Source organism: Notolabrus celidotus, chromosome 4 (assembly GCF_009762535.1).
Source record: "Notolabrus celidotus isolate fNotCel1 chromosome 4, fNotCel1.pri, whole genome shotgun sequence".
NCBI lineage: Eukaryota > Metazoa > Chordata > Actinopteri > Labriformes > Labridae > Notolabrus > Notolabrus celidotus.
This window is the reverse complement of record NC_048275.1, coordinates 11,849,578-11,877,132: the sequence shown is the minus strand read 5'-3', so window position 1 is coordinate 11,877,132 and position 27,555 is coordinate 11,849,578. Positions and strand designations below refer to the sequence as shown.

General features: G+C 40.9%; 2 protein-coding genes across 3 annotated transcripts in view; one reads left to right on the top strand and one right to left on the bottom strand.

The window, feature by feature from the left end:
• The window catches only part of tet1 (tet methylcytosine dioxygenase 1), a 37,103-nt gene extending 22,186 nt beyond the window's left edge, over nt 1–14,917 (bottom strand). For both annotated transcript variants that reach the window (XM_034681734.1, XM_034681735.1), the window contains exons 1-2: nt 14,590–14,917; nt 11,692–14,005 (exon numbers count right to left, since the gene is read on the bottom strand). In XM_034681734.1, coding sequence (XP_034537625.1) covers nt 11,692–13,836 — 2,145 coding nt within the window. In that variant the 5' untranslated portion in view covers nt 13,837–14,005; nt 14,590–14,917. The remainder of the gene's footprint in view (nt 1–11,691; nt 14,006–14,589) is intronic.
• A 3,449-nt stretch (nt 14,918–18,366) lies between these two features.
• Nucleotides 18,367–27,448, top strand: slc25a16 (solute carrier family 25 member 16). Its single transcript, XM_034681795.1, has 10 exons — nt 18,367–18,677; nt 18,845–18,961; nt 19,558–19,650; nt 19,746–19,879; nt 20,066–20,129; nt 20,527–20,648; nt 20,753–20,819; nt 20,980–21,142; nt 21,283–21,351; nt 23,697–27,448. The coding sequence occupies exons 2-10, from the start codon at nt 18,877–18,879 to the stop codon at nt 23,851–23,853; spliced, it is 954 nt and encodes a 317-aa protein (XP_034537686.1). The 5' UTR covers nt 18,367–18,677; nt 18,845–18,876; the 3' UTR covers nt 23,854–27,448.
• The last annotated feature ends 107 nt before the right edge of the window (nt 27,449–27,555 follow it).

Sequence of the window (27,555 nt, the reverse complement as noted above, 5' to 3'; positions counted from 1 at the left end):
GCTTTCTCGGCATCAAAGTTTCAGGGACAAATTGCTAATGCATCCACGTAAAAAACAGTTAAATATTTGGATTATATGTTTGTGTTCATCATAGGGTTCATACTGTAAAACACAATTACCCAATATATCACTGATAGGCCTATAAAGGCCCAATTAAACTGCCTGTCAGTCAGGCTCTAGTGTCCAGGGAAGAGATGTGTGTATGGAGCCACTGTAGTGCACAAAAGGCAAACAAACTTTTAGAGACAAAGAATAATCATCCATATTTGCACTTGGATCATGTGTTTCCAGACCGAGGCAGTATGGAAGCTGGTTTTCCTTAAAGAGCACCTTGAAACCTTGAAGTATGTGTTACCTGAGAGGGAACAGCAGCATGGCTCATATTCAGCAGACCCCAGAGACTGCTCATGTATAACACCACCCTGGCTTCTTTTCCAAGAGAACATCTGTGGACTCAAGGCTCTCTGCGCTCTCTTCACACATGCTTTCTGTCTCCTCAACAAACACAGAGTCACGCGCGCACATAAAAATGCATGTTTGAAGCTTCCATACTTCCTGTATGGCTATTCTGTAACCCACGGGTGAGGCTATTTTGAGGACACAATGAGTTCACATCTAAAACTCCACACATAAAACGCAGAGGGTGTTATGTAACAAACTACAATCCAGCTTTTAGAAGGAAATGCGCACCGTGCAGCTCCATACCCTGAACCCATGTGGACTCAATTTAAGGGACAGCAGAGGTTAGTAAGTTTGAAGGGACACTGGGTCACCTCCAGCCCAGCCAGGAGAAGAGGGACCGACTTTAAAAACTCTTACATACTCTTTCTAACCTCTTTACTCTTGTACCTGATTTTTTTTGTGTGTGTGTGTAAAATAAGCATACACAGCAAAGTATAAACTGTTCTCTAAGTTTAGTGCTGTTGTTTCACCTTGGAATGAAGAGAGGACAAAGGTGAGCGGGTCAGTCAGTTAATGTAAACACTCGCACACATGCGCACAAACACTGTGAAAGCAGAGGGAGTGCAGGCCCCCAGATCCTCTCACCATGAGCCAGGAAGAGGCTAACTTAAGTTTGCTGAGTAGGCAGGTCTGCAACACAACTGCACATTTGTTTACATGCTCCCACAAACATGCGACTACAAACCCACGTAACTATGTTAGACTGATACATGTAAACTCTAGTTGGGAATCAAAGGGTAACTGCTTATAGAATACTGGAAAGCACATTTACTCTCAAATACAGGTGTGCAAACTCCCAAGGGTGCATTGGGTGGGGTTGGAGGTACGCAAAAATTAAGTGCACTTCAGATAACATTTTTAAACGGACATATAATAACAAGCTTAAATATCCTAAACAGCTTGGTGGCATTACCAAAAATTAAGCATAGTGTTAGTCAAGCTCAGCCCACAGTACATCAGCTGATCCTAACGCCAGCCCCTATCAGCTGACAGCTCAGTTGATTACTATCCAAGCCAAAATTCTGCTTCAGCCTGCCTGCTATTCTACTTCCTCCGCAAACTGCTTTGCGACCCTCCTCCACCACAGCTTCTCCTTTTTATGCTGTGCCTAATTCTACCAGCATCATATGTATTGTCAGTTATGCCTGCTCTGGTCAATGTGGGAGGGGGGGTCTTTTCTGCTGCTCTCCCTGCCTTGGCGTTTCACGGTCATGTTTCATGAAACAAAGGAAAAGCGGGCTCTTCCCACCACAGACGTTTGGTATTCCACGTACGCACATGGAAGGGCAGGGAGCTCTCAGAACTGAGCCATATCGCCAAATTGGACTAATGCTTGGAAATAGTTAATTATTTTAGACTTAAAGTGGTGCAGACTGTAATACACCAATGTTTAGCTGTCTCTTGAAAGTTAAGGCCCAAGTGGGCAAAAAAATATAGCTTTTACAGACTGTCTCCTGTACATGTGTAAGTTGCATTTTCCAACAAAAAATCTCATCCTGTTGTCTTTTAAAAATCGAACATATCTCTCATTGTGTTTTTTTTGCTGTGGAAAATGTAAACAAAGCCTGTGTCTGCACCATGCTGTTCATCTCCTCCTCAGATGCCAACCTGCTGGCAGCAGCGTTTACATGCATTAAAATTACGATGGAGAAAGAGAGTTACTTCCTGCAAAGTAATAACACTGCCAAAAATTAATAAGTGTGTGTTAATCAGAACAGAAATGTAATAGTCTGAATGGCTGATAGAATAGTCAGCATACACTCTCTGGTCTCTGTGTGCAAATGGATAAATACTTACAAACATTTAACCCCTCGTCCAGAGAGACAAAGACCATTACTACTACCAGCAGAAGACCACAACAGAAAATGTTCCAGTCTGTAAAAGCAACCTAGCCACTCTTCCATGGCTCCCTCTGATCAGGTCTAGGCTACTTTACCTTTTTGCCATCTCTAACATTAAAAACACTGATGCTGGGCTCATATACAGAGGCCGAGTCAGCCAATCAGCTCCTGTTGTTTTGAGGGCATAAAGCCGAGGGTTTGATGTGTGACAGAGAACAGGACAGCAAAAAATCTGCTCCACAGCAGCAATCAGAACTGAGTGTGTAATTAATGATAAGGGCAAGGGAAATGTGGACAAAGCAAAGAAAAAGCACATTACATCTTCATGGCAGGAATTCATGGTTCCTCAGAAATTATGGCACACAGCGGTTTAAGCATGCCTCCTGTATGGAGGCTACATTCCTGGTCACTGGTTCTACTCTCAGCCATGGCCCATTGCTGCATGCCATCTCTCACTCTCCACATATCCTGTCTCTCTTCAGCTTTCCTGTCTAATAAAGAAAAAAAAAGCCCCTAAAAAATAATGACACAAGTGTGCAAGATGATGAGAGTTTTTATCTTCCTCAGATTTGCAAGCTATATACTTAAACATACAGACCAGGCTGATGCATGACTAAACTCTGGCTCCTCTAGAAGGAGGCCATTGTGTGCCCTTGGTTGGATTTGAGTGGCATTTCTTTTGGGGGGCAAAGTCAGGATTTCTTTTCACCCAGAGAAACGAAGTGGCACGACTTCAAAGCTGATCCAGGGACTTAGAGCCTTACAACAGTCAGGACACGGCACAAACTTGCAGATGCAAAGAACCTAAGAGGGCTAAGGAATGCAGAATTAGTGTTATTAAGTTTAACTCTGAAAATATCTTGCTGCTGAATTCTGAACATTATAGACACAAAGTGCCATGTGTTGAAACACCTCTAAACACCACTAAAGCTGTCTACATTTCAGCTGAGCATACATTAAAGTAAATACATGGCATCTGACTGGAGTCAGCCATCATAAACACACTGTCTCTGGTTGGATATAAGCCTTAAACCTGGCACAGTCTAGGCCTTACATCTGTTCTGATGTATGGTGGGCTCTGGCCAAAAACAGAGCCCCAAATCAAATAAAACAAACATTTCCCCTTGTCTGCAAAGTCTTTTCATCTTGGCCACTACCCAAGCCCTGCAGCTATTACAGATAACTGCCTCACAGGGTATTTTAAATTTAACTGACTTGGACCAGGTTGACAGAAAAGACGGAACAGCACAAATCAGAGGCAAGCTCTCATAGTGAAACGTGTGTCTGTGCTGGAGACAAAAAGAGAAGTCTGGGTAGAGAGAGGAGGCTCTGCATGCATAATGTACTCTGCTTGGTCATTATGAGCTGGCTCTGATAAATGCTGGCAGAATTTCTGACATTTCACGAACCTGCCTCGCACTCTTCAGTCCCACATACTGACGTAATAAAAGACAAAAGAAAAGACTGTGTGGATGTTTCTGTCCTTCAGAAAACTGCTAGAGTGCCCACATGCTCACGTGGGGGAACCTGTACTTATTTTATGAAAGGAGATGAACCACATTTAAATGAAAAATTCATCAAACTCAACAACGACTAAAGAAAAGTTTTGTTTCACATTCACTACAAATAATGAAAATGTTATGCTCCTCCTCTGACAAACTTCAAGGTTTCATGCCTTTCAGCCAGTTCTTTCATTTCACTGAAATACAGTTATACTATCGACCTGAACTGAAAGGTGAGTCAGAAAAACAATGCGTCACAATGAGTATCATTTCTTTAATTATTGTAAATGTCAGCTTACTGTGTGATAAGGAGAGAAAGTGCAGAGCAAATTCATGTATGCAGCATTTGAGTCCATAAAAACTCCAAAATAACTTTTATCTTATAAATAATGTGGAGTAGTATTGTATCTAATGTATGGTAGTGCATCAGGTTATTACATTGTATCATATCATACCTTGCCTTATCTTGTCGTATCCTATTCTTTTAACTCAATGTATCAAACTGTATCGTGTCATATCGTTTCATATTGTATCGTACCTTGTTATAACTTATTGCATCATATCACATCATACTGTATTATATTATGTCATGTCTTAACTCATCCTGCTGTGTCCTATGTATCCTACTGTATCTTATTGTCATGTTTTTATCTAATCTTCTGATTCATATTGTATCATTTTGTGTCATTTAGTATCACTGCATCAAATGTTGTCATATTGTATAGTAACACATTGTGTGTACATCTGTACGGTGTCCATATACTGCATAAATAAGTACTTAGTATCCGTGATGTCACCCATCTGTTCCTGAGCGCTGTTTTGAAGCCAATCGTCGGCGGGAGCCATATTGGACTCAACCAGGCAGAGTGTGACGTAAAGAGGTGGAGTTTGAGCCTTCTAGCCAACAACTATCATGTCAATCAAGTCAGTCATGTCCTTATTTGGGCATCTTCTGAGCTGTCGTGTTAGAACCTCCCCCGTACAGTGTGTGCCAATAGAGAAATTAACTATGTAGAGCCAAGCCGTTTTTTGAACCAGGCTGTAAACATATCTATTTATGCTGCAAAGATTGTCTTCTTTGAATTGGTGTGTATGTGGTTTCCGGTGTTTCTGCAGCCAGCCTCAAGTGGACACTCGATGAATTGCAGTTTATAACACTTCCGCATGGGCTTCATATTTTGAGACCGGAGGTTGCCGCTTGATGGTGTCTTATAGTTTTGTATCATGTCATACACATAATGTATTGTGTTGTCTTGTATCATAAATGATCTTATCCTTTCCTATCATATGGTATGGTATTAGATCAGATCAGACCAGATCAGGTTAGGTTGTATGAAGGTCTATGGCTATAAGGACCTAGTTTCAAGTATGTAACTACTGTTCAGTGTCAGTTTTAGGCCCCTATGGTCAAAGCAGAGCATCTTACCCAAGCGGCAAACTCCGGTCTCAAACGATGAAGCCAATGCGGAAGTGATATAAACTGCAATACATCGAAAATCCGCTTGAGGCTGGCTGCAGAAACACCGGAAACCACATAGATAGGAATGGGAAAAAGACGATCTTTGCAGCATTAATAAACATGTTTACAGCCTGGTTCAAAAAACGGCTTGGCTCTACATAGCTAATTTCTCTATTGGCATACACTGTACGGGGGGTGAATTTTTTTCTAACGTGACGGTTAAGAAGATATTAAGATTATGAGTTTTGCCCAAATAAGGACATGACTGACGTGACTCCCGGTCGGGAACACACAGCCATTGGCTAAGAGACTCACACTACGTCACACTCTGCCTAGTTGAGTTCCGCATTACCAATATGGCTGCCGCCGTCGATTTGCTTCAAAACAGCTCTCAGGAACAGATGGGTGACGTCACGGATACTACGTCCATATTTTTTACAGTCTATGATCTTACCTCTGTGCTGATCTGTGTATAGCATTCTGTCATTTAAAATCTCCTTCTTCTCCTTTTTCACTGGGAATTAGTACCAACTATGAAATCACCCTGGAAAATGTAAACAAAGGCTCTTTTGGTTTGCATGATGTAAATGGTGTTGTCAGAATCCTCATTTGGTTAAAAGAATCACCTCATTGGTAACATGTGAGTCAAATATTTTAAGAAGGGTTTTCTTGGTAGGTTTTTTTTTTAAAGGAGCTTTATGGATATATTCATTTATTGGTTACTTTCTGTTACACTAGTGTGAACTGGCAGAACAGCTTTTAGTCTCTCTTGAGTATGCATATTCATAAGGACAATGACAAATTACGTGATAGTTGAACTTTGAATTTTTGTGTCCACCCTACAGCCATTCAAATTTTTGGTTCAGTGTGATGTAAATCATGCTGAGCCGCATTTCCTTTGTTCAGTGGGACTGTGTTTTCCATCATGAGATCAATAAAACTGAATAAAAGATGTGAAGTCTGTATAGTTTGATAAAGGTTAAAGCATTTCGACAGTGTTTTTAAAAATGTGGATAACCTGATGGCAGTGACTCTGAACTGCTTTTGTATACGTTACAGATATTCAGGAAGTTGCATTGGATAAAGCTGTACAGTTTTATCTCAGTGTTATAGTGCAGTTAGCAACAACTATATTTGCTATTACCTAACTGGACAGGCAGATTAGCACAGATAATACAGATAAATGATCCACGTTTAAGGTCTCCATCCTTTGTAGATAGCACTAGCTTGCTGCTGACCGGCTACCAGCAGGACCTTCTGCCTAGTTTAACCCAATTACCTGGATGTAGGTTACAGAGTTCAAAACCTTAAACCAATAATAGTGCGTGTCTACTGGTTATCTCCACTAATCCTCATTTTGACCCTGAGAATACTCCAACAGACAACCGTGGCAGGTCAAAGGTCGGCGCCAGACAAAGAGATTGCCATGGTAACCATCAGTGCTGAAGACCTCGACTGCTGTGTGTGTGCGTGAAAAAGGGGGAGAAGAGGAGGTCAGACCTCACAGGAGCGTCTGCCAGGACAAATCTCTCTCTTTATATCAAGCTGTCTCCATTTGAGAACAATGAAGGGGGGGTTTGCTGCATGATGGCCTGTCTACTGCTACACACATGTGCATTTAACATTCTCACTCTGAACCCAAACATGCAGTTATGAATTATTCAAATGCATGCAGACAAACAGAGCTTTGAATTTCTGTTCAAAAGCAAACAGTCTCTGCTGGGTGCTGCAGGCTGCCTGTCCTCCCGAGCAGAGAGCTATTTGAGGGATCTGCAAGTGCTTTCCTGATACTCGTGTTATCTCAGCTGGGTGACTCCTCTGGAAAATGCATCGAGCAGAGAAAGGAGCAGCGAGAGAAGTGCAGGAGATAGACTAGTTTGCAGGAGGAGCAGCGCTGAGCTGGCAAGCTGACATGAGGCATGCAGGCAACTATTTGTAAAAAGTATAGCATCCACCTGCAGCTGTATTGTGCAGAGCTGAATTCTTCCTCTGCTATGTAATTACGGTGCACCTCAAGGCTGCATTGAGCCTCACCAGGTGCATGGTTTTAATAAATACAGGAACGGGAGCAGACACTAAAATATAATATCAATGCTATCTACGGGTGTAGCTTTGTAAAGTTATGTTCCAAAGCGTAAAATCTAATAATGATACCTCGACTTTAGAGTTGGCTGATGCTGGGGACCCCTCCAAAAAGTATTGCTGACAATATGTTAGGTTAGATCAAAGTTAAAGCTATCATGACAGCATTTTGAAGTGGCCTCCCTGATGCAGTGTATACTTCTGTTTTGGGATTTTGGGAACATGTGGATTTTGACGTACTGGTATTGAACAGTCATCTATCATACACATGCTAGTACAATGAGCAAGCAGAAGCTAAAAAGGTGGTATTACATACTAAACTGTAAAGTACTCAAGCAGCCGGTCACAATTGAAATCACCCGCCCTCCATAAAACAACTGCTTGCATCCTTTATTTATGTATTTCATTACATATTTACTAGCCTGTGCACTCACTGACTGACTAAAGGGCATGTGTTTACATTACAGGTCACTTCCTCTTTGTTCAAAAGCTGATCATGTTTGTAATGTAATGTTTTCTTTTATACGATTTTGCTGAGCTGTGAATTAAAGACATTATCTGTGAGTGCTGACATCTCTATTGTCAGTCCATAAAAAAGTGAGCCAGTTATGCAGCCTACAGCTCCAAACATGTCAGGACTGTTTCGGCCAAATTCAGCTCAACAAATACAGGAGCTTCTGCACTCTATGAACTTAAGTGTTTTGTTTCTGGTGTGTGTGTGCTCTTATGTGTGTGCGTGCTCAGGGCCAGATCTTGCTTGGGCCTTATATTCTCTGCCCACTGCAAGATGAGGCCACGAGGGGGCCATCAAGCCTGAGTGAAACCAGACATTTTTAAAAGGAAAGCTCCACGTTAAGTGTGCACTGTGGAAGCTTTTACCAGCTGAGCAGTTTTTAGAAAGCGTATAACATATAGATGAGACTTACAATGTGTTATTTGTGCTCTGTGTTGTGTTTTGTGTGTATTTTTTGCAGGTCAATAAAACTAAAACCAAACCACAGCCACACCAGCCAGGGAAGCAAAACCAGGCACAGACTCCACATGTTCCTACATGAGCTCCTCTGTGGCCTCTGCCCCTTTTTTCCACTATCTTATGAGGTTACAACTATTAGCTGCAAGGGCGTGTGAGCTTGATTAGCAAGACAGGCCAGCCAGTAAGTCAAAGCATTACTCATTAAGTACAAACATATGCCCTTACAGTGCGGTTTCTCGAGCTGTAAATCTAAACACAAAACATGAGGGAAGCTTGCTCCACCTGTTCTGCATCAAGAATTTAGCAGAGGATGGATTGAAGATTTCACCCGCAACTTATCATGATGGTGGATATACACCGACTATACTACCTCGCAGCACCTGGTGCAGGCTCCACCCCCCTGTCGTAACGTAGAATCAGACTAAGCCGGTTTACAAACTACAAACAAACACATACAGGACGCTGGGCGAGGTGATGTCAGCGAAGATACATGTGTAAAAAATAACTTGGCTCAGAAGCTTGAATGAGGGAGGATCTACAGCTCTGTCACCAGCACACATACAATAATCTGCCTCTGAGTCTGTGTCACACACACACACACACACACACACACACACACACACACACTTACATACACTCACACACACAGGATGACCTACATTTCAGGCCATTCCAAATAATATGAGTGTAAATCTCTGCCTGGCCTGATCTCTTCCTCCTCTCTCCCTCTCATGCAGAAATAGTGCTCGTCAAAGGTCGTCAATACTATTACTGCATGTGTTATATAATCAGCCCTAATCTGCAACTGCCACTGCTGCGGCTTCTCTGCCAGAGCATGCATTCACACTTGCACACATGCAGCCACATGGACCCTCACTCACAGTTGCTCACAGAGCCCTCCCCCAGCCACATGGACATCACTGAACTATGTACACGCTTATGAAGCACTAGCAGCCAGCTGTTGTGAGGATCTGCTATTCCCATATACCAAAATGGTTGAGGATAAATCTGCTAGCTGTCTAGCCATATGTAAGTATGTTATAGATAAAGCACTATAACCACCAAGGCTTTGCACAAAACAGCTAGACCAAGTCTAAATAGTAATACTAACAACAATTTATTCTTAAATGAATCAGATCTGGACACAAGGTTTTGGTACAACTCAAAAACAAACTGAAAAGTCTAAAGCTAAAGAATTAGCAAACAGCTGCACTAGTTAAAATGCTGCATACACTGTGTGAGTAAAGTCCTATACTTATGGACCTTTTATCTCTGTTTTAGTCCCAACCACCTCCTGGAAATGTGTATGGGTAATTAGGTTACTAGATGACAGATTTTCTTCACTAGTTAAAGGCCAAGCTTGTCTGACACTTGAGGGAAATGTGTTTGTGGTATTTGTTAAAAAATGCTGCTTGCTACAGCTACAAACAATGTCTGCAGAAGAGATAAGACTCAACCATTCAAAATATGCTGCCGAAACCTAAGCTATGGAAATGCTCATATCTTGGAAGGACAGCAGAGTTCTGCAAACAATTCTGCAGTATACATACTCATTTGATTGAGGCAGCTTCAAAAAAGGATACAGAAACACAAAACAGACACATAACTAGAGATGTTCAGAAACAAAATTATTTCCTAAAAACTGTCCAAATTTAGCACAATTTATTCAATGAGGCTTCACACAGGAACCCAGAGTCTGCAGGTAAACATTGTGAAAAAGACTCACCAAGTGTGGCTTGAGTTAGCAGAGCTAGCACTACCAGACTTCAGTTCTCCTTGTAGGTTAACATCCACATGCCTGGGCTGGTTATCCATTACTCTGATAGGATGGTTATGTAACAGTTTAACCAGACAAAGCCTCCACATTCCATTTCCTAAATCACAACACTTCCAGACAGCGCCGTAAAATTAGATGCTATCTGTCCTCTGTGCTTGTTTACATTCAGGTAGCGGAGCATTAAAGCACGATAGCAGTAACTGTTAACAGGAGGTACAGCCCCTGGTAGAGCTAAGTGGCTGTGTTACAGCTTAGAAGCAACACTTGACCAGCATTTTGGGCCAACAACGATAACAAAAGTTATGTAACGTTTTACCAACTAGTAATACTGGTGCCACTAGGAAGTTAATGACGTTTTTTGGTTGACAAAACAGGAACATCCCTACGCTTGCCCTTTAATTATTGTTACTTGGGGGCAGAAAAAACATGCTATGAACAAGATTGAAAGTCACTTATTAGATTACTTATGGCAAAAAGTGGATTAGCTACACATCCAGTAACATTCTCATTTATAAAGAGTCATGTTCTTGGCCTCCTGGAAGACATATATCGAGCCCTTAAAGTTTAGCTGTTAAACGCTCCATTGTGTTCACCTGCTAATCATTATCTGTGTGTGTCTGCTATTTGTTGCTGAGCTGGTACTTTGCAGTGGGTTGTCTCTAAAAGCAGTTGCCTGGTGCAGCCCAAACGGACACTTTTGGAGCAGTGAAGAGAGGGAACCAAAAGAAGACAGTGAAGTTGCAGGTCAGAGAGCTAAATGATGCCTTACTAGACGCCACTATGAAACTGACTGAGAAAATTCCCCTCTTGTAAAATGTCCTTCATCTCCTGAAGTATGCATTCACAATGCCATCCAGTGCCACTGTGCAAAAACTTCCGGCTCAAATTGGCTTTAATTACATACCCATTCACACACACTTAAGCTTATACAGACACACAATCACCATGCACAACCCATAAAATAGTTTATTCACTGGATGACACACATACACACACACAAACAGACGCACCAACAGACACATACTCCAACCACGTGCTGCTGCCGGTCATGTGACAGCATGTGCCTTCCCATCTGACACGGGACATCATCAACATTTCAGTTGCTCTTGCATCCACTCTCAATCTTTATTTTCTACATTTCAACACACACACACACACACACACACACACACTAAAACACACACAAACACAGGAACTTCCCCTTTTTTAACCCAATGAGTCTCCATCATTAACAGGAAGACAGCATGAAGCAGAGCCTGAAACATCTGTGGTGCTAACTGAAAACATGAGAATCTAAATGTGAAAGAGAATGCTTCTCTTTGGAGTGTTTGACTCATAAAACTCTCGGTCATTGCTGCTAGAAGTGGGTGTCTGGGAGACCTCGGAGATCAAAAGCAAAGCTGTCAGACAGTAGCGTACGCTCTTTTTGAGCTGCTTGTGATCAGTTGCTTTACATGCAAAGAGACGCCTCAAATTATTCCCACTCAGATCATTATCTAATTGTACCTCCTCAAGGGAGCGAACTGAAGGCCTGACTGCAATAAGTTCCCCTCTGATGTTCTTATTTAATGCATGCTGTGTAATTGAAGCCTCACCTGAGCAGCAGAGAGGAAGACTGGAGAGGAAGGTCTTCTCCTCTTCAGCTCCACACACTTCCTCAGCTTACAGATCTGGTGTCCAGTACTGCGGTTCAAACAGCAACTGCACTGTCCACAGTTGATCTTCCTCAGGCACGGCTCGCATGCCCCACACCTGCTCCGCTTCTTCCTCTCCTTCCTTTGTGGTTTCCTTGCGCTCCAGGAAGGTAAGCGGGTTCCCTCTAGCCCCCAGGATCCAGGTAGTAAAGTTGGGATTGGCTCCCCATACCCTGCTTCTGATTCAGTGTCTAAAGAAAAAGAGGAGCGAGTGCTTTCTGAGCTGAAGGAGAACGAGGAGCTGCTGTCCAGTGAGGGAGTCAAGATCTTTGGCACTGAGACAATTCTTTCCTCGCTGATGTTTGGCTCGCTCTCAGCTGTAAGAGCATCCAAGTTCAACTGAGGAGCAACCAACAATGACAAAGAAGGTGTCTCTCCCTGGCTCTGAGGCTCCAGTTGCTCTGAATTAGATTCACTATCTTTGGTGAGCCTCTCTGCTGGTCTGTAAGCTTGTCTTTCTCTCTCTGAGGAAGGTGCCTCTTGACTTTGAAAATGGTGCGAGTCCCTCCAGCTTGTAGTTTTGAGGGAGTCACTACGGATAATAACTGGTGTTTTTCGTTGCACTTGAGCAGTCTGCAACTTCAGGCCAGTTTCAGGAGCAGTCGAGCACCCCGTTAACCAAGGTGTAGCACCGTTTAAGGTAGGTTGCATGTCAATCTCCTCTAAATCAATCGACTCTGAGGGGGTGGCAGCTTTGGTGGGATATGAGGTAGCTATGTCAGAGACCAGTTGCACCTTTACAGGTGATTCTGACTGTGCTGTCAGGCCATTGTTAGGGGGAGGTGAAGCCGAAGGTTGAAGGGCTGGAGTGCTGAAGTGAGAGTTAGCAGGATTGATGGAAACTTTCTCCTTTTCATTTTTCCCTCCATCTTCCTTACAGTTATCCAGCCTCTCAACTATCTCGTCCATCTCTTCCACTGTCTCATTTTGTCTCTCCGCCTCTAAACTCTCTCTTCTCTCATGATTTATATCCTCCATTCCTTCAGTGGCAGCTATCATTTTTTCATCCATACTTGTCTCTTTCATGTGCAATGTGTCTGCGTCTTCTTGTTGGACAGTGCCCACATCATCTTGATGAGAGGCTTGATCATCACTCGCAGGATGATCAAGCTCATTTCCAAGAATAGATGATCTATCATTTCCCTTGCTGCCGCGCTGCACCACTGGTGTGCTAATACTTGTTAGCGCTGAGGACTCAGAGGGGTTATCTTTTGTTGTGTCACTGCAGAGTTGTAGCTGTCCATAAACATCATCACACTCAAGGGCTGAGGTCACACACCTCCGGTCGCTTTCACTGTTCTGGCGGACAGTCTTGTTTTCTTGTTGGGTTACAGTGCTGTCAAAGCTGCCCTGCATGCAGTCTTCCAGTGTGTTGTCATGTGGTGGTGAATCTGCTTTAAGAGGGCTGCCCTCTTTTGCATTGCTGACTCCAAGTCCCTTATCTCTGACTCCCGCCAGAACTTCAAAATCAGTTTTCAGAGCAACTGGAACGTTCTCTTCAACATGACAGATGTCCAATTTAGCATTTTCCAAATCAGATGTTGAATCATTGATGCTGGTTGACGGTCGGCTTCTTGTGTTTCCACGCTGTGATGCTGCACCTCTCCCTGCACCACCTCTCCTGCTCCTCCCTCCTCTGCATGGTTTAGGAAGCTGGCAGAGGGTAACAGACACCTGTGTGCCCCGCAGGGACTTCCTTCGCTCTGGGGGGTCTTGTAACTTGCCAGTGGGTTCAGGCAGATTGCTCAGCCGTCTAAGCCTTGCAGATCCTGTTACACTTAAGGCATGGTTAACTCTGCTGGGCGACCTCCCAGGGCCCTGACTAGCAGGCCCACTAACCCCTCTTCCACGAGGGCTTTGAGCCGACTGCACCTGAGCCCTGGCTGTCAACCTTTTGGTTTCTGCAGGTGTTTTCTGGGGCCTCTCTGTGGCTCTTCCTCTGGGTTTATTTGAGTTAAAGGTTTGCCTCTTGGTGCTGATCACTTTCTGGGCATGCTTCCTCTGGGCAGGTGTCTGTCTCCTGGTGGTTTTGGTAGAAGCAGGCATGGCTGAGGGTGTGTAGAGGAGGACTTCTGGCAGCCGGCATGGGAGCCAGGTGAATGTTTACTTTACGCTCAGCATACAACTTTCTTCTTTTTAAAATCGTCCTCTTGTGCGTTGTATTCTTAAGTTGTAAATTATGATGCAATCATTATGGTGTTATTCAGTGCATGACCTATAAAAACAAAAAGAGGGGGAAACAGTCAAAAATGGAACCAGTCAGCACCTTTAAATGCTATTTCGGTGTAAGAATAACACTTTAGATTCACATTACATTCATTTTAAAACACACTCAAGATAGTTTAAAAGCTATTAAACTAACTCTGTACATTTTTTCTTTGCTTAGTCTGCTGGGAATTATAGTTTAGCCCCGCCTGAAATATCCACTTGTAAAAGCAAGTGTTTTAAGGTTGACGTCGATTAAGACATTAATGCTCATTCAATACAACTAGTCATAATAGAATACTTTGCACAAACAGAACTCGGAGGAGCAAATACTATAGCTTCCTGCGTGGCTGACAAGGCTTTAACAGTTTAAAGGGCAGGCACGTTGAGAAGTGGAGAGGTCGGATCCTGTTTTCGTCTCTGTGCCTAGCGGAAGAGGAGAGGTTATTACCGTGTTAAAATGCCCGAAACGTCACTCTTTATTATTATTTCTGCACTTGACCTCTGTCGTGTAAAGCGTCGTGTCAATGAATGCTGTTTCGAAACCTGTGAGTTTTTTTATTTACACGTTTACAGCAGAAATGCTTTACATACCAGAGTGAGACAGTTGCACTGTCTGAACTGCTAATAATACTCCGCTCCAGCAAGACAGCGAGACCTTGTATTGGTTTCCCTCCTCGACAAATATAGACTGCTGGCAAGTTCAATCCTCTCACGACGATGACACATGGACATGTTATAAGCACCAACATGGACAAACATCGAGTAGAATAGTTGGTTTCCAGCGTGCACCGTGTAGTCTTTGCGGAGCACGACACCAGTTAAAATGTAAATCCCTCTAATGTCAATCCATTCAGGGCAGCCCCGCTCACTCTCCCTCCACCAGACGCAACCTACGGGCTATGCTGGCCAGAAACCTCGTCGTCGGCACTGGAGCGAGGTGAGGACGGGAAAACCTGGACTGGAGTGCCTCGCAGTGCACGGTGTGTGTTTCAGCATGCGGACGCTGGAGAGCGCTAAAAATGACTGATAAAGAAATGTCAGTTCATTTTACTAAATAAGGAAGCCCTAAGTGGACCTGAATCAGGGCCAGACCGTGGCATAGGGCAGTATAGGCAAATGCTAGGGGCGCCGGCCATCCATAAGGGGCGCCGGCCATCCATAGGGGGCGCCCCTAAATGAGTGAGGAAGAAAATTTGAAGATAATAGGAAGAACAATACATTTTTCTAATTTAATTTTGGATTAAATTGTGGAATGATGTTAACATTTAAAAGCTTGTGATTCACTTTTGATTTGGTTTTTAAAATAATGGTATGCTAATAAGTTTTTGAAGTCTGTAAGTGTTCATGATTTATTTGTTTTTGTTGGTTTCCGTACACTTTGGAAGCTGTTATCTTAATAAGATAGAAAATGTAGGCTCGGCTTAAATAAGCATTCTGCTCATTACTTAATGCATGACTTGCTTTGTTGACAGTGTCGGAACTGTGAAAATTACTGTGTTATTTAATAAATTCTGCTATTACATAATTCTACTTACTACCTTCAATACAGATAAAACTGAAGTTCTTATCTCAGCTCCTGACCGTGTTGTTCCTGAAGTAAAGAGAAGCCTTGGGCTTTTGTCCTCTGCGGTTAAACCTGCCCTATACGCAATTTAGGGGTCCAAATGGGCCTGGCCCTAAGCATGGACCAGCATGTGAATAGTTTGGTACGTTCTTCTTTTTATCACTTAAGAAATATCACCAAACTCAGACCTTTTGTGGCCACAGCTGAGCTGGAAATGATTATACATGCTTTTGTGTCATCTCGATTGGATTATTGTAATTCTCTATTTACATGTCTTAGTAATGCATCCTTGACCCGCCTACAAGTGGTCTAGAATGCTGCTGCTAAACTGTTGACCAAATCATTGAGGAGATCTCATGTTACACCGATCCTCATTTCTTTTGTTAAATCAGTCCAGTTAAATGTAGGATCCAGTTTAAAATTCTTGTTGTTGTGTACAGAGCGCTCAATGGACAGGCTCCAGTCTACATTAGGGAGCTGCTGAAGCCTTATAACTCCAGCAGGACTCTGAGGTCCTCTGATCAGGGTTTATTAGTTGTGCCTCGTACCAGGTTAAAAACTAAAGGAGACTGTGCTTCCCAGGTTGTTGGTCCTAAACTCTGGAACAGTCTCCCTCTGGAACTGAGAACTGTGGACACTGTTGACATGTTAAAAAAGCAGTTGAAGCACTATCTGTTAAGACTTGCCTTTGTTTAATCTGTCTGTTTTTTATATCATGTTTTTTGTATGTATTTGCAATCGCTGTTTTGCCTTTTAATGTTTTTCTATTGTTGTTGTAAAGCACCTGTAAAGCTGTCCCACATTTTTGAGATGATCAGTGTTCCGGTAAAGTGGGCCACCCGATCAGCTAAAATGAGCCACTGAAACTGTAAGACCTAAACAATTATATTTTATTACATCAATTCAACACAAACATATTAAGAATAGTCATTATTAACTATAAAAGCACAATTCAGTGTCATACATTGCTTTTTCTTAGTTTCCTAAGCAGTTAACTAAAAAAGTGGCTCAATTTACTTGATGTCGTCCTATTTTTAAGAAAGTCCATAACTAAAGTAAGTAAAAGTCAATTTTCATTCAATAACTCAATAACCATAATAATCAGCACTGATCCAAAATACAACCAAATTAAACTCATCATGAAGCACTCCAAAGATCTGTATTTAGAACACTGGAGAAACCAAACAAAGACCCAAAGTAGAATTAATTGTTATTTGACCCTAAATTGTGATTATAAATTATCTAAATATCAGTACAGTGTCAGAGATACAAAACAAAGACATATTCTGACCAAATACAGGCTGAGTGACCACCAGCTAGCTCTAGAGACAGGGAGATACAGGCAGACATGGCTGCCCAGAGAGGAGCGTCTATGTGTTCACTGCTCTACAGGGGTCATAGAGACAGAGATGCACTTCCTCCTCCACTCTAGCTAGTTCTCTTTTTTAAGAAATTCCCACTACGGGGAAATTATTAAAATGGTACCAAACTTCCCAGCATTAACCCCAGAAGAGAAACTGTCAGTTCTCCTGGGGGAAGGGTCAGCAGCTCCTCTGGCTGCTAAATATGTGTCTGCCTGTCACAGCCTGAGGGACGCACCATCCCATGATATTTGATTTTAGGTGAAGGTTTTATGAGCATACCGCATCAAGTGATAGGCCTGCCCAAAAAATCTCTCAGAAAGCTGCAGCTTGTTCAGAACGCTGCTGCCAGAGTTTTAACAAGGAGAAAGAAAACTGACCACATAACTCCTCTTTTAAAAACTCTGCACTGGCTCCCTGTTTCTTTTAGAATTTATTTCAAAGTCATTTTACTTGTTTTTAAAGCTCTTGGCAGCCTTGCTCCTCCATACATCACTGATCTCCTGTCATTTTATGTTCCAGCCCGATCACTGAGGTCCTTAAATGCTTCCCTTTTAAATGTTCCTCATGTGTCTCACACAAGCAGCGGCAGGAGAGCTTTCTGTTTTTATGCCCCCAGGCTGTGGAACTCTTTGCCTCTAGACATCAGAACAGCGAGCTCTCTGGGTGTTTTTAAAGTGAACTTAAGACTTACCTTTTTAATCTAGCCTTTAATTTGGAGTAATTTATTTTAGCCCTGGACTGCATTATTATTATTATTATTATTATTATTATTATTATTATTATTATTATTATTATTATTATTATTATTTTATTTATTTATTTTTTATTTATTTATTTAATTATGTTTATCATTATTATCTAAACCATTGTTTTAACATGTATTTATTTATCTTATTTATTTCTTGTGTTCATCTGATCTTGTTAACTCTACCTTTTTTTTAACTTTTCTTTCCACTCTTACTTATTTCATTAAGTTTACTGTGTTGATTTTCTTTTCTTTTTTAAGTATTTCTTTTTTTTTAAATCATGCCTTCTATAATTTTACCATTGCTGTTGTTTTCTGACTGTCTGTTACTCTGTGAAGCACTTTGGGCTACATGTTTTTATGTATGAAAGGTGCTATATAAAGTTGAGTTCATTAATGAATATAATATATATAATGAATATAATATGTAATGAATATATATGTAATGTATGTGTATGAATTTATGTGCTTTGGCAATAACATGTCTTTGTTTATGCCAATAAAGCTAAATTGAATTGGATTGAATTGAAAATTAATAATGTTACTGTATTTTATATTATTTTAATGTTTTATTATACTAAATATATTATTATTGGAGAACCATTGTGTTTAATAAAATAAAATAAAGTCGCTCTTTTGCTGCGCTCGGACGCCTCTAGGATTACACCTGTTTATATGGTACGTCATCATACGTCATAAGCATGCGACGATTTTCTGCCAGAGCATTAGACATCAACGGTCGAAGGACACGGATGTTATAACAAGAACCTTTGAATTGCCTCGGATTCATTCGTAACCCCAGTTTATGTGAGGTTTTCAACCAGAACGATGAACGACGAACTCTCTGGTACGACAAAACTTAATAGACGTGGTAAACATACATCTTAAAAAGCCTGTCTGGAGGAAGTAAGGGAGCGAAGGAGGCTTGCCAACTTGGCGAAGAAGGAACTGATTTGTCGGCCGATATCAAACAACCGACCTTTCACTTTGATAAGTGTAATATCTTGTGAGTATCTCTTTATGATAGACACACACACATCCTAACCACACTTTGCTTGCCATATCTGCTGCTTGTGGCAACTTACTGAACAGCTATGCCCACATTGTAAACCATGACTCCAAGTAGTTCAATCAAAAGCAACGTTTTTACATGATTTCACCCATTTATTACAGCCATGGATGTGTCAGACACCTGAGCAGGAAGGATGACATCAGAGGCTGCGGTCTCTGCGATCAGCAGCAACCGTGCAAGGGCGGACTACTACTGGCTTCGCTCAGTTTTAGCTGGAGGTAGGCTCCTACACACCTGTCTGTGCCATCAGGCTCAGGCCTGTCATGAAGTAATGAAGGTGGAATTTGACACTAAAACACAAAGGTTCAAGTCTTTATGGCTGCAAGACGTTCTTTCTTTAGCACACAAACACTTCCTCTTTTGCTTAACTCTCTCACCTTTGTTTTTTATCACCCTGGAACTGATCTCAGTGCAGCCATCTTGCTCAACTTAAAGTTTAAATGAACACACGTACTGTGTAAGCAGCTATTTAACTGTAGGTGGATCAGCTGTAAAGTGGGCCTGTTATTGATACAGGTTCTTCTCTTGCACCTCTTTAGTAAGGTCTTCTTTTTGTCCTTTCACAACTAAAGCTTACATCTTATGTCAACTTCAAATGTGATTTCACACAGACACAAGCTGGATTTAAACATATGTTTGGCTTGATTTGTATTTCTCAACATCATACTCTGGTCACAGAAGAAAACACAGTTGGTTAAATGTCTGTGCTATCACTAAAGAATCAAATTTTTAAAATGTATCTGTCATTGAGCATTTCTTATATTAAATCAATGATGACACGTGTTGATCTAATGTTTCTCTGGTTTTGTTTCAGGTGTAGCAGCATGCTGTGCAAAAACTACCATCGCTCCTCTGGACAGAGTCAAGATCCTTCTCCAAGCTCAGAACCCCCATTACAAGCACTTAGGTAAAATATTGACAGACGAACTCTCAAAATCCAGTAAGTGTGTGAGTTTCACACATCTGTGCCACATGAGTGAAATGTGTGATTATTCTTTGCAGGAGTGTTTTCCATTCTCAGAGCTGTGCCACAGAAAGAAGGCTACCTTGGCTTGTATAAGGGGAATGGGGCAATGATGGTCAGGATATTTCCCTATGGAGCCATCCAGTTTATGGCCTTTGACAATTATAAAAAGGTACAATGCAAACTCTATCATTGAGTTAAACATTAAGTGTTGAGTTTACAATTCTGAGTGTGATTAAAACTGTCAGTAGTGATTGTTATGAGAAACATGAGTGGCTTTTGTGTAGCTACTGTATTTATTATTTGCTAAAATTACAACCACAGTTTGATCCAGAAGCTAACAAAGATCTCTTTTCAGCTGCTAAGTACACAGGTTGGGATCTCAGGACACATTCATCGCCTCATGGCAGGATCTATGGCAGGTTAGTTCTTTTTCTCAGAGTTAAGACTTGTTTGATTTTCTTAGTTATTTCCAGTAATATGTCATTTACTGCACTGCCAGACTGTGTGCCCTGAATCTTGAGTAAATAACTAACCACTGACGAAGCAGGCATTGTTTCCAGTGGTGACCTCTATACAAATATTTTATACAGTGACTCATACTTCACCACTAACATGAAGTGTGTGTCATGGCTTGTTTGTGTGTGTGGAGTTAAATCTTAGATATTCAGCTTGTTGGAAACTTGTAAAATAAAACACAGTCACAGTATCCTCAGCAGCCACAACTTGTGTTTCACGTCACTAAACCATGATAGAGCATATTTACAGTTATAAGCTGAGTGTGTCTATAGACTGTGTGCTTTTTTGTATGTGTGTAAGGGATGACTGCAGTGATATGCACCTACCCTCTGGACATGATTCGGTCCAGACTGGCCTTCCAGGTGACTGGTTATCATCGCTACACAGGAATTCTAAATGCCTTCCACACCATCTACCTTAAGGTAGTTTGCTTGACATGCAACAATTCAAACAAACAAATAAACTCTCTGCAAACTTTGTATCTCTTCATTAACCTGTTTACCTCTTTCTTTTCTTATTTGTATAGGAGGGGGGTGTTCTGGGCTTCTATAGAGGACTTACTCCAACACTTATTGGAATGGCTCCCTATGCAGGTGATTACTGAGATTGTGTTACACAGTTTTATTCTTGCTCTCAAGGATTATTGTGAATATTGTGCTGAACATAAAATGTTGCCCCTTTGTCATATGACTGGTGTTCTTTGTTTTGCATTAGCTTGACTCTTTTATCAACAATCCTTTTATTGTCCTCAAGGTTTCTCCTTCTTCACCTTCGGTACACTAAAGAGCCTCGGCTTGAAACACTTCCCAGATCTCCTGGGGCAACCCTCCTCTGACAACCCTGATGTTCTAGTCCTGAAAACCCAAGTTAACCTGCTCTGTGGAGGGGTTGCCGGTGCTATCGCTCAGACGATATCGTGAGTGCTTTTCTAGACAGCCAATCCACTCTGAGCTCACAGCTTGCATGAAAGATAAGCTGATAAAGAGGAAAGAGGGGGTGTTGATTTTGCATATTCATGGGTGGTAAAGGTTGCACTCTGCATGTTTTTCTTACTAGATATCCCTTGGACGTGGCAAGGAGGAGAATGCAGCTTGGGACTGTGCTTCAAGACTCTGAGAAATGCTCGTAAGTATCATTAATGTTCCTGTTCCTTATATTCTGTTACAGCATGATGTTCTGCTGTAAATGTAGACTATACCTTTCTTTCTTTATTTAACCAGGTAAGAGACTCGTTGAGATAAAAACCTCTTTTTCAAAAGTGACCTGGCCAAGACGGCAGCACAAAATAGGTTACACCACACAACAAGCACACAAAACAACACAAATAGAATACCGTCACAGTTTCACATGGTTACATGATTACACAGTGCAATCACAAGATCCAATGGAGCATGTTTATCTGTCTTTTATGAGTGACTTGAATTCCCCCAGAGTTACAAGATGTGTCAGTTTCAAGTCCTTCTGCACATCATTCCAGGTAAACAGGGCTGAAAATTTAAATGCCTTTTTGCCCAGTTCAGTTCTGACTCTCGGGACCTGCAACTGTATGATGTCCTGAGAGCGCAGGCCATATCGGCTGCGGTTTCTGCACATGTGTACACACAAATAAGTAGGGAGAAGTCCAAGAATACATTTATAAGTCCTCTGCCATTAGATTTCCTTTGGGTGTTTTCATGGGATAAGATTTGAGGAAGGTTTGCAGTTAAACCATTATATCTCCTTTAACTCTTTAAAAACATCGACTGTCATAACAGGAGTAATAAATGAGATCAATAAAGCTAACGAAACACAGAGCTGATAAATTTAATTATTCCACAACTTCCACACATTTAATTAGCATATCTGCCTGTTCATATGAAATAATTACTGTGGTTTTATTGTGATTTTCAAGATTAATCCAAAATTCTGCATTCTCTGCCCTGAGAACGTGACCCACATGAATCATGCAAATCCATCCAAATCATTTGAGTGCAGGAGAGTAATGAGCAGTTTGAGTTAAGGACTGCTTTAGTTTTTCTCTCCATTCTACAAACCTGTGAGGGTTTCTGTTTGGTTTCAACACAAGCTGAAACTGTGGAATTTAAATTCAACACTTGTGGCTGTTTGTGTATTTGCTGTGTGTTGCTCGTACTTTGCATTACAAGCGCCTGCGAGCCTCCAGCTAATGACACAGTTGGGACAAATTATAAGCGGGTTACAGCGCTTAACATATTCTACATATAGCATGGCTGAGGCTAGCTATGATGTAGCTGAAGCTGGGGCTTTGGTATCGAACAGGTCAAATTTGCAATCCCTTGTTTGCCGGAATTTTAGATGATTATAATACAGCCCCCCTTTTTTAAGACCTATTTAAAAAATATACTTTTTTTGTTTTAAGTTATATTTTTTGGGGCTTTTTTTTTGCCTTTATGATAGGACAGCTGAAGAGAGACAGGAAATGTGAGTAGAGAGGGGGGAAGACATGCAGTACATGGTAGCGGTCGGGAATGGAAACCGGCAACCTCTGCGACGAGGACTATAGCCTCTGTATGTGGGGCAATTGGACCACTAGGCCACCAGCACCCTAAATAAAATCAAATAAAAAAATAAAAAAATACTTTTTAAAGACTGAATCTTGTATTTTAAAATAAAACTGTTATAATGTAAAATAAACAAGATATTTAATTAAACAAGGTAGGTCATTGTTTCCAACACCTTTGAATAAAATCTATTTTCAATGCCTTTTTAAAATTAAATACTCACATATAAATACATGAATCAAATGTGATCACGTGTGTAAATGAACCACTTATGATATCTTTATTTAAAATATCCATTAGATGTATGATGGTTCTGGTAATTGGCATACCTTTGTCCTGTTTTTACAGACTTGTTCATTTTAAGATGGTCTTTAAGTGTTCGTCATCTTTGGACATTACACGTTGTGACACCATATTTCTTCACTTCTCTACAGTTTTTTAATCTCCGCTTGTTTCATAACCATTATCTCAAAATCTGCATCATATTGCAACCTTAGTTATCGACTTAGTTTTGGATGATCACTATACTTCTCCATTTTACATCCTCCTGGTGATGTGGTTGTGACTGATGGCTGACCTCAGTCATGACAGGTAAACTTGTTCACTGTCCAAGCATTTAATTACTAAAACCCAAATATATGATGATCTCACTTCTTTCAGATGTATTTCAATAAAACAAAGTCTTTAAGTTTATACGGTGCTCAGCTCTGATCAGGACATGTCATGACTTATGAATCCTAAAGTCAGTCCTCGGTATTCTGTCCGAGATAAGTTATAGATATGTTTTTTGTCAGCTCAACACGGCTCATAAGAATTTAACTTTGGTGGGTGAAAAACAAAGAACAGATCAGAGAGGACATGACTCCTTTCTTAACACACAAATCTTTTTCATAAATGTGTGATCTTCTAAGTGTTTGTGTCACTCTAAGTGTTGTTTTTTTGTCGGAACAGAACAATGAGGAATACCTTGTCGTATGTGTATACGACGTACGGAGTCAAGAAAGGATTGTACCGAGGCCTCTCTCTGAACTACATCCGCTGTGTCCCCTCCCAGGCCATCGCCTTCACCACCTACGAGTTCATGAAGCAGTTCCTCCACCTGAACTAGTCCCTGTTTGAACTTTCAGGTCTGTAGCTGGGCCTGTGCTGCCTCGAGTTTAACAGACCAACCTTTGATGCCTCCTACTTTTAAACGTAGGAGCTGCCTTTTACTTACTTTCACTGAAGGCACCAGAGGAGTCGGTCAGAGCTGAAAAAGGGAAACTGGATATCAGACAGTGTGAGACTCTGTCCATCCTACTTCATTCCCTCTTAATTCTTGCTGTTGTGACTTTACACTCTTACAGAGGACATGTGGCTTGGATTTGAGCAACATTTCTGTTAATGTCTTCTTGATACCCCAGGGCAGTGGCACCTGGTTGACTGTCGGTGCAGTCATATACTCTTTACATTGTTGTTGGCAACACACAGCAACCCTCTGATTGTGTGGAAACCACCTCATTCAAATCAAACGCAGATGTCCTCACACACTTACTTGTTTTTCTCTGTTGATTTCAGGACTGAATTTAAGAAGAACGCCAGCTTGAACAATCATATTCACAGTTTCTTTATAATCATTTTTTTTTTTATATATACAAAGAAGGGAACTCAGTAAGATGCATCACCCCGATGACTTAAATACATGTTTTTTATGTTTATTATATCTTCATCTTCTGATTGAACTGGGTATGAAACGTGTTTTAATTTTGATAACAAGCACATGGTTTGTAATGTTTTGTTCATTCAGGTCTGTGCAGCGTGTCTTTGAATGTGCAGGTTTGAGATGCAGTAACTTAATAAGGATTTTACCTGCAGACGATGCAGTGACTGATGTTAAGAGAACGAGAGTTTAGTTTAAGGTGACTTTAGATGTTTTATTTTGCCAAACTTTGATCAGAGCAGTCACTGTATGTGCTTTCAACTGCTGAAATATATCTTAATTATTTTGTCGTCCGATGGTTAATGTGCACATAGGTGTTCCGCTGCAGCTGTGACGGTATAGATGAAACTCAGCAGTGATCTTTTGAGGATAATTTAAAATGACTGATTTTTAAGTCTGACACGTCTGCCTGTAGAAACTGAAGAGTGGTTTGCACATCATCACTGTAGCTTTTTCTTCATCTATTTATTGATTTAGCAGCCTGTTGCCACTGGGGGGCAGCATTGAATATAAATTGTATTGCTTACCATCAGAGCTGTTCACAACTTTCATACAAATACAAAACTATTCTATCAAATTCACATCAGATTAGCTTCTTAATGATTTCTTATATTTTCTAACCAAAGGGAGTTGTGTGTCTTCAGGACGGCTGAGCAGTATTTAATTTATGGCCTTCATGTCACTGCCAATGTTTGCTGTCGCCTCATCAGTTCCTTTTTTCAGCTTTTTGCCTTTCTCTGCATTCAGAGTCTTACTTCACCAAGGCTATCATGCATTCATGTTTTAACTGGAGTTTACCTCATGCTTCAGTTGATGCCTCAGTCTTTAGATCACTGTAAAGGGGGGGTGGATTGCAAAAGCAGATGTCTTAGAGGGTAGCTAGCTGCCCTTTTTTTTTTTAACTTGACTGAACATTGAATATGTCAAACAGTAACATCCAGACATATAGTTGAGTGGAGTCAGCTGTCAGCAGACTGAACAGTTTCTCCAGACACCAAAGTTAGAGATCTAAAACAAGTCCATTTAGTGGTTTGTCCATTCAAGGAAATATATTGCCAACTGTATTACTATCAGTTCCTTGTTCTGGTCATTTTCAAGCACAAAATATAAAAAGTTTTCTCTTTCCAGCTTCTTAAATCTCAAAGTATGCTGCTTTTATTTGTTATTTATGACGATGAATGATTGTTTGGACTTTCGATGTTTGATTGAACAAGAGAAGTAGTCAAAGACGGCACTTTTGGCTCTGCAAAGTTATGATTAATACTTTTTTATGAATTTCTTTGCGGTTAAGACTACATAAAAAAACGGTTAGTAATGAAAATGGAAATGTGTCCACTCAGAGTCATCATAAGAGCCTTTTAAGGGGTCCAGACTGGAGATGCACTGATTGTAAAAACCAAGACTGATACTGATACAGATGTTTAAAACAACACTGATGTTATTTGCAGCATTCTTTGTAATTCTTCATGTCTGTTTTTCAAACAACCTCTGAAATTTGATGTATTTAAAGTGTTGCCTGTAGTCCCTCTTTTTTAAATGCCACTGAAACATGTCTTACAAACTGTGTGCTGCTGATGTTTCTTGGTGAGATATTCCCACACTGCTGACATTATTTTAATTTTTGACCATCAAAAAAAACAAAGTTTGTCCAACAGATGATTTCTTCTGCTCAATAAAAACGCTCCTCTGTTAATCAGAAGTTCAGTTGCTAGCAAGTATTACATTCATGTCCTAAAGACAGAGATACTGATTAACATCGGCTACTGACATCAATGCATGGCACATGATTTGCTGATGTGTCAACAGTGCAAATATCAGCTAATGCGTCCCTGGTCCAGACCCTCAGTCAAACTTCTGCCTTTGAGCTTTTGAATAAAAAGAGAAGTGGCACAGACTACTGAACACTGAAAGCTGATTTCTTCTAATATTTAGAAACAGTTGCTCTGAGCAGCTTGATATCTTTGTAAAATCATGTTGTTGAATAAGCTTAAAATCCTCTACAGGGTGGATGAATAAGAGGCTCCACGTAACTCTGTCTTGCAGAGTGGATTTAACAATAAATGAACTGTAGTACCCAGCTGTGCCTGCACACCCGGGCTTAAGAGTAGAATCACAGTTTCAGTGGTGAGAAGTGTCAGCCTCAATGTGAGGAAACAAAACATTGTTTTTGTCAGCATCTCTTCTTTTTTTGTTTCGTCTCATCCATCTACAGCCCTGCTGTGTTCAGTCACTTCCTGCTCTGTTATTTCTGTGTTTACTCTGCTGGTCATGACTTTTTCACTATCAGTGATGCTTTTTTATTTCAACATTATCTCCTATCAATCCTGGTAGAGCACACATCAGCTCTGCTCCTGCTGCTCACTGCAAAACAAGTTTTCTAAACTCTGAGGAAACGTGTGAAACTGTATGCTGTGCAGCTTTATCAGGTGATGTTAGATGTGACTGTAAGGGTTAAGAATGACTAAACAATGTAAATGCTTTCTTATGATTTCACTTTTATGTCATGGCTCTCTACATGTCGAATTCTCCTTGCCTTGTTTTTGTGAGCCGTGACAGAATCACATTTCACATCAGCTTCTTAAACAGCAAAAACTCTGTATTTTATCTTTGAATGTGAAATCACAAGAGCTCTGTTGCCTCATTTTTAGACTGTAACTCCCTGTTTGTCTTAACTGAGTAAGAGCAGAGAGGTGGAGGACTCAGGTGTGTTTGTGAAGCATAAATTAATTCCATTTCCCTGTGACTTTCACACAGATGACTGACCCCTGTTATTTTTATGATACAGTTCCTTCTGGAAAACCACGGTGGGGCTATATGGTTCATTTGCATATCATTTAACTGAAGGTGGAATAGACTAGCTGCTGTTGTCTGATGCCACTCCCTGATTTGACTTGTAAATGTGATGTGTAGAAGATGTGTGTGCTCATATTTTTTCTTGGTGTGTCACATACACATCATTATATGAATACAGTTAGACTGCCCTAATTAAAACTCTTTAATTCAATGTTTCAGTCTGTACTGAAGTTTTTATTTATTTATTTATTTATTTATTTATTTATTTTTAATCCAACATCCTCCTTTTGTTGGCAGACAAAGAGAACACATTTGATA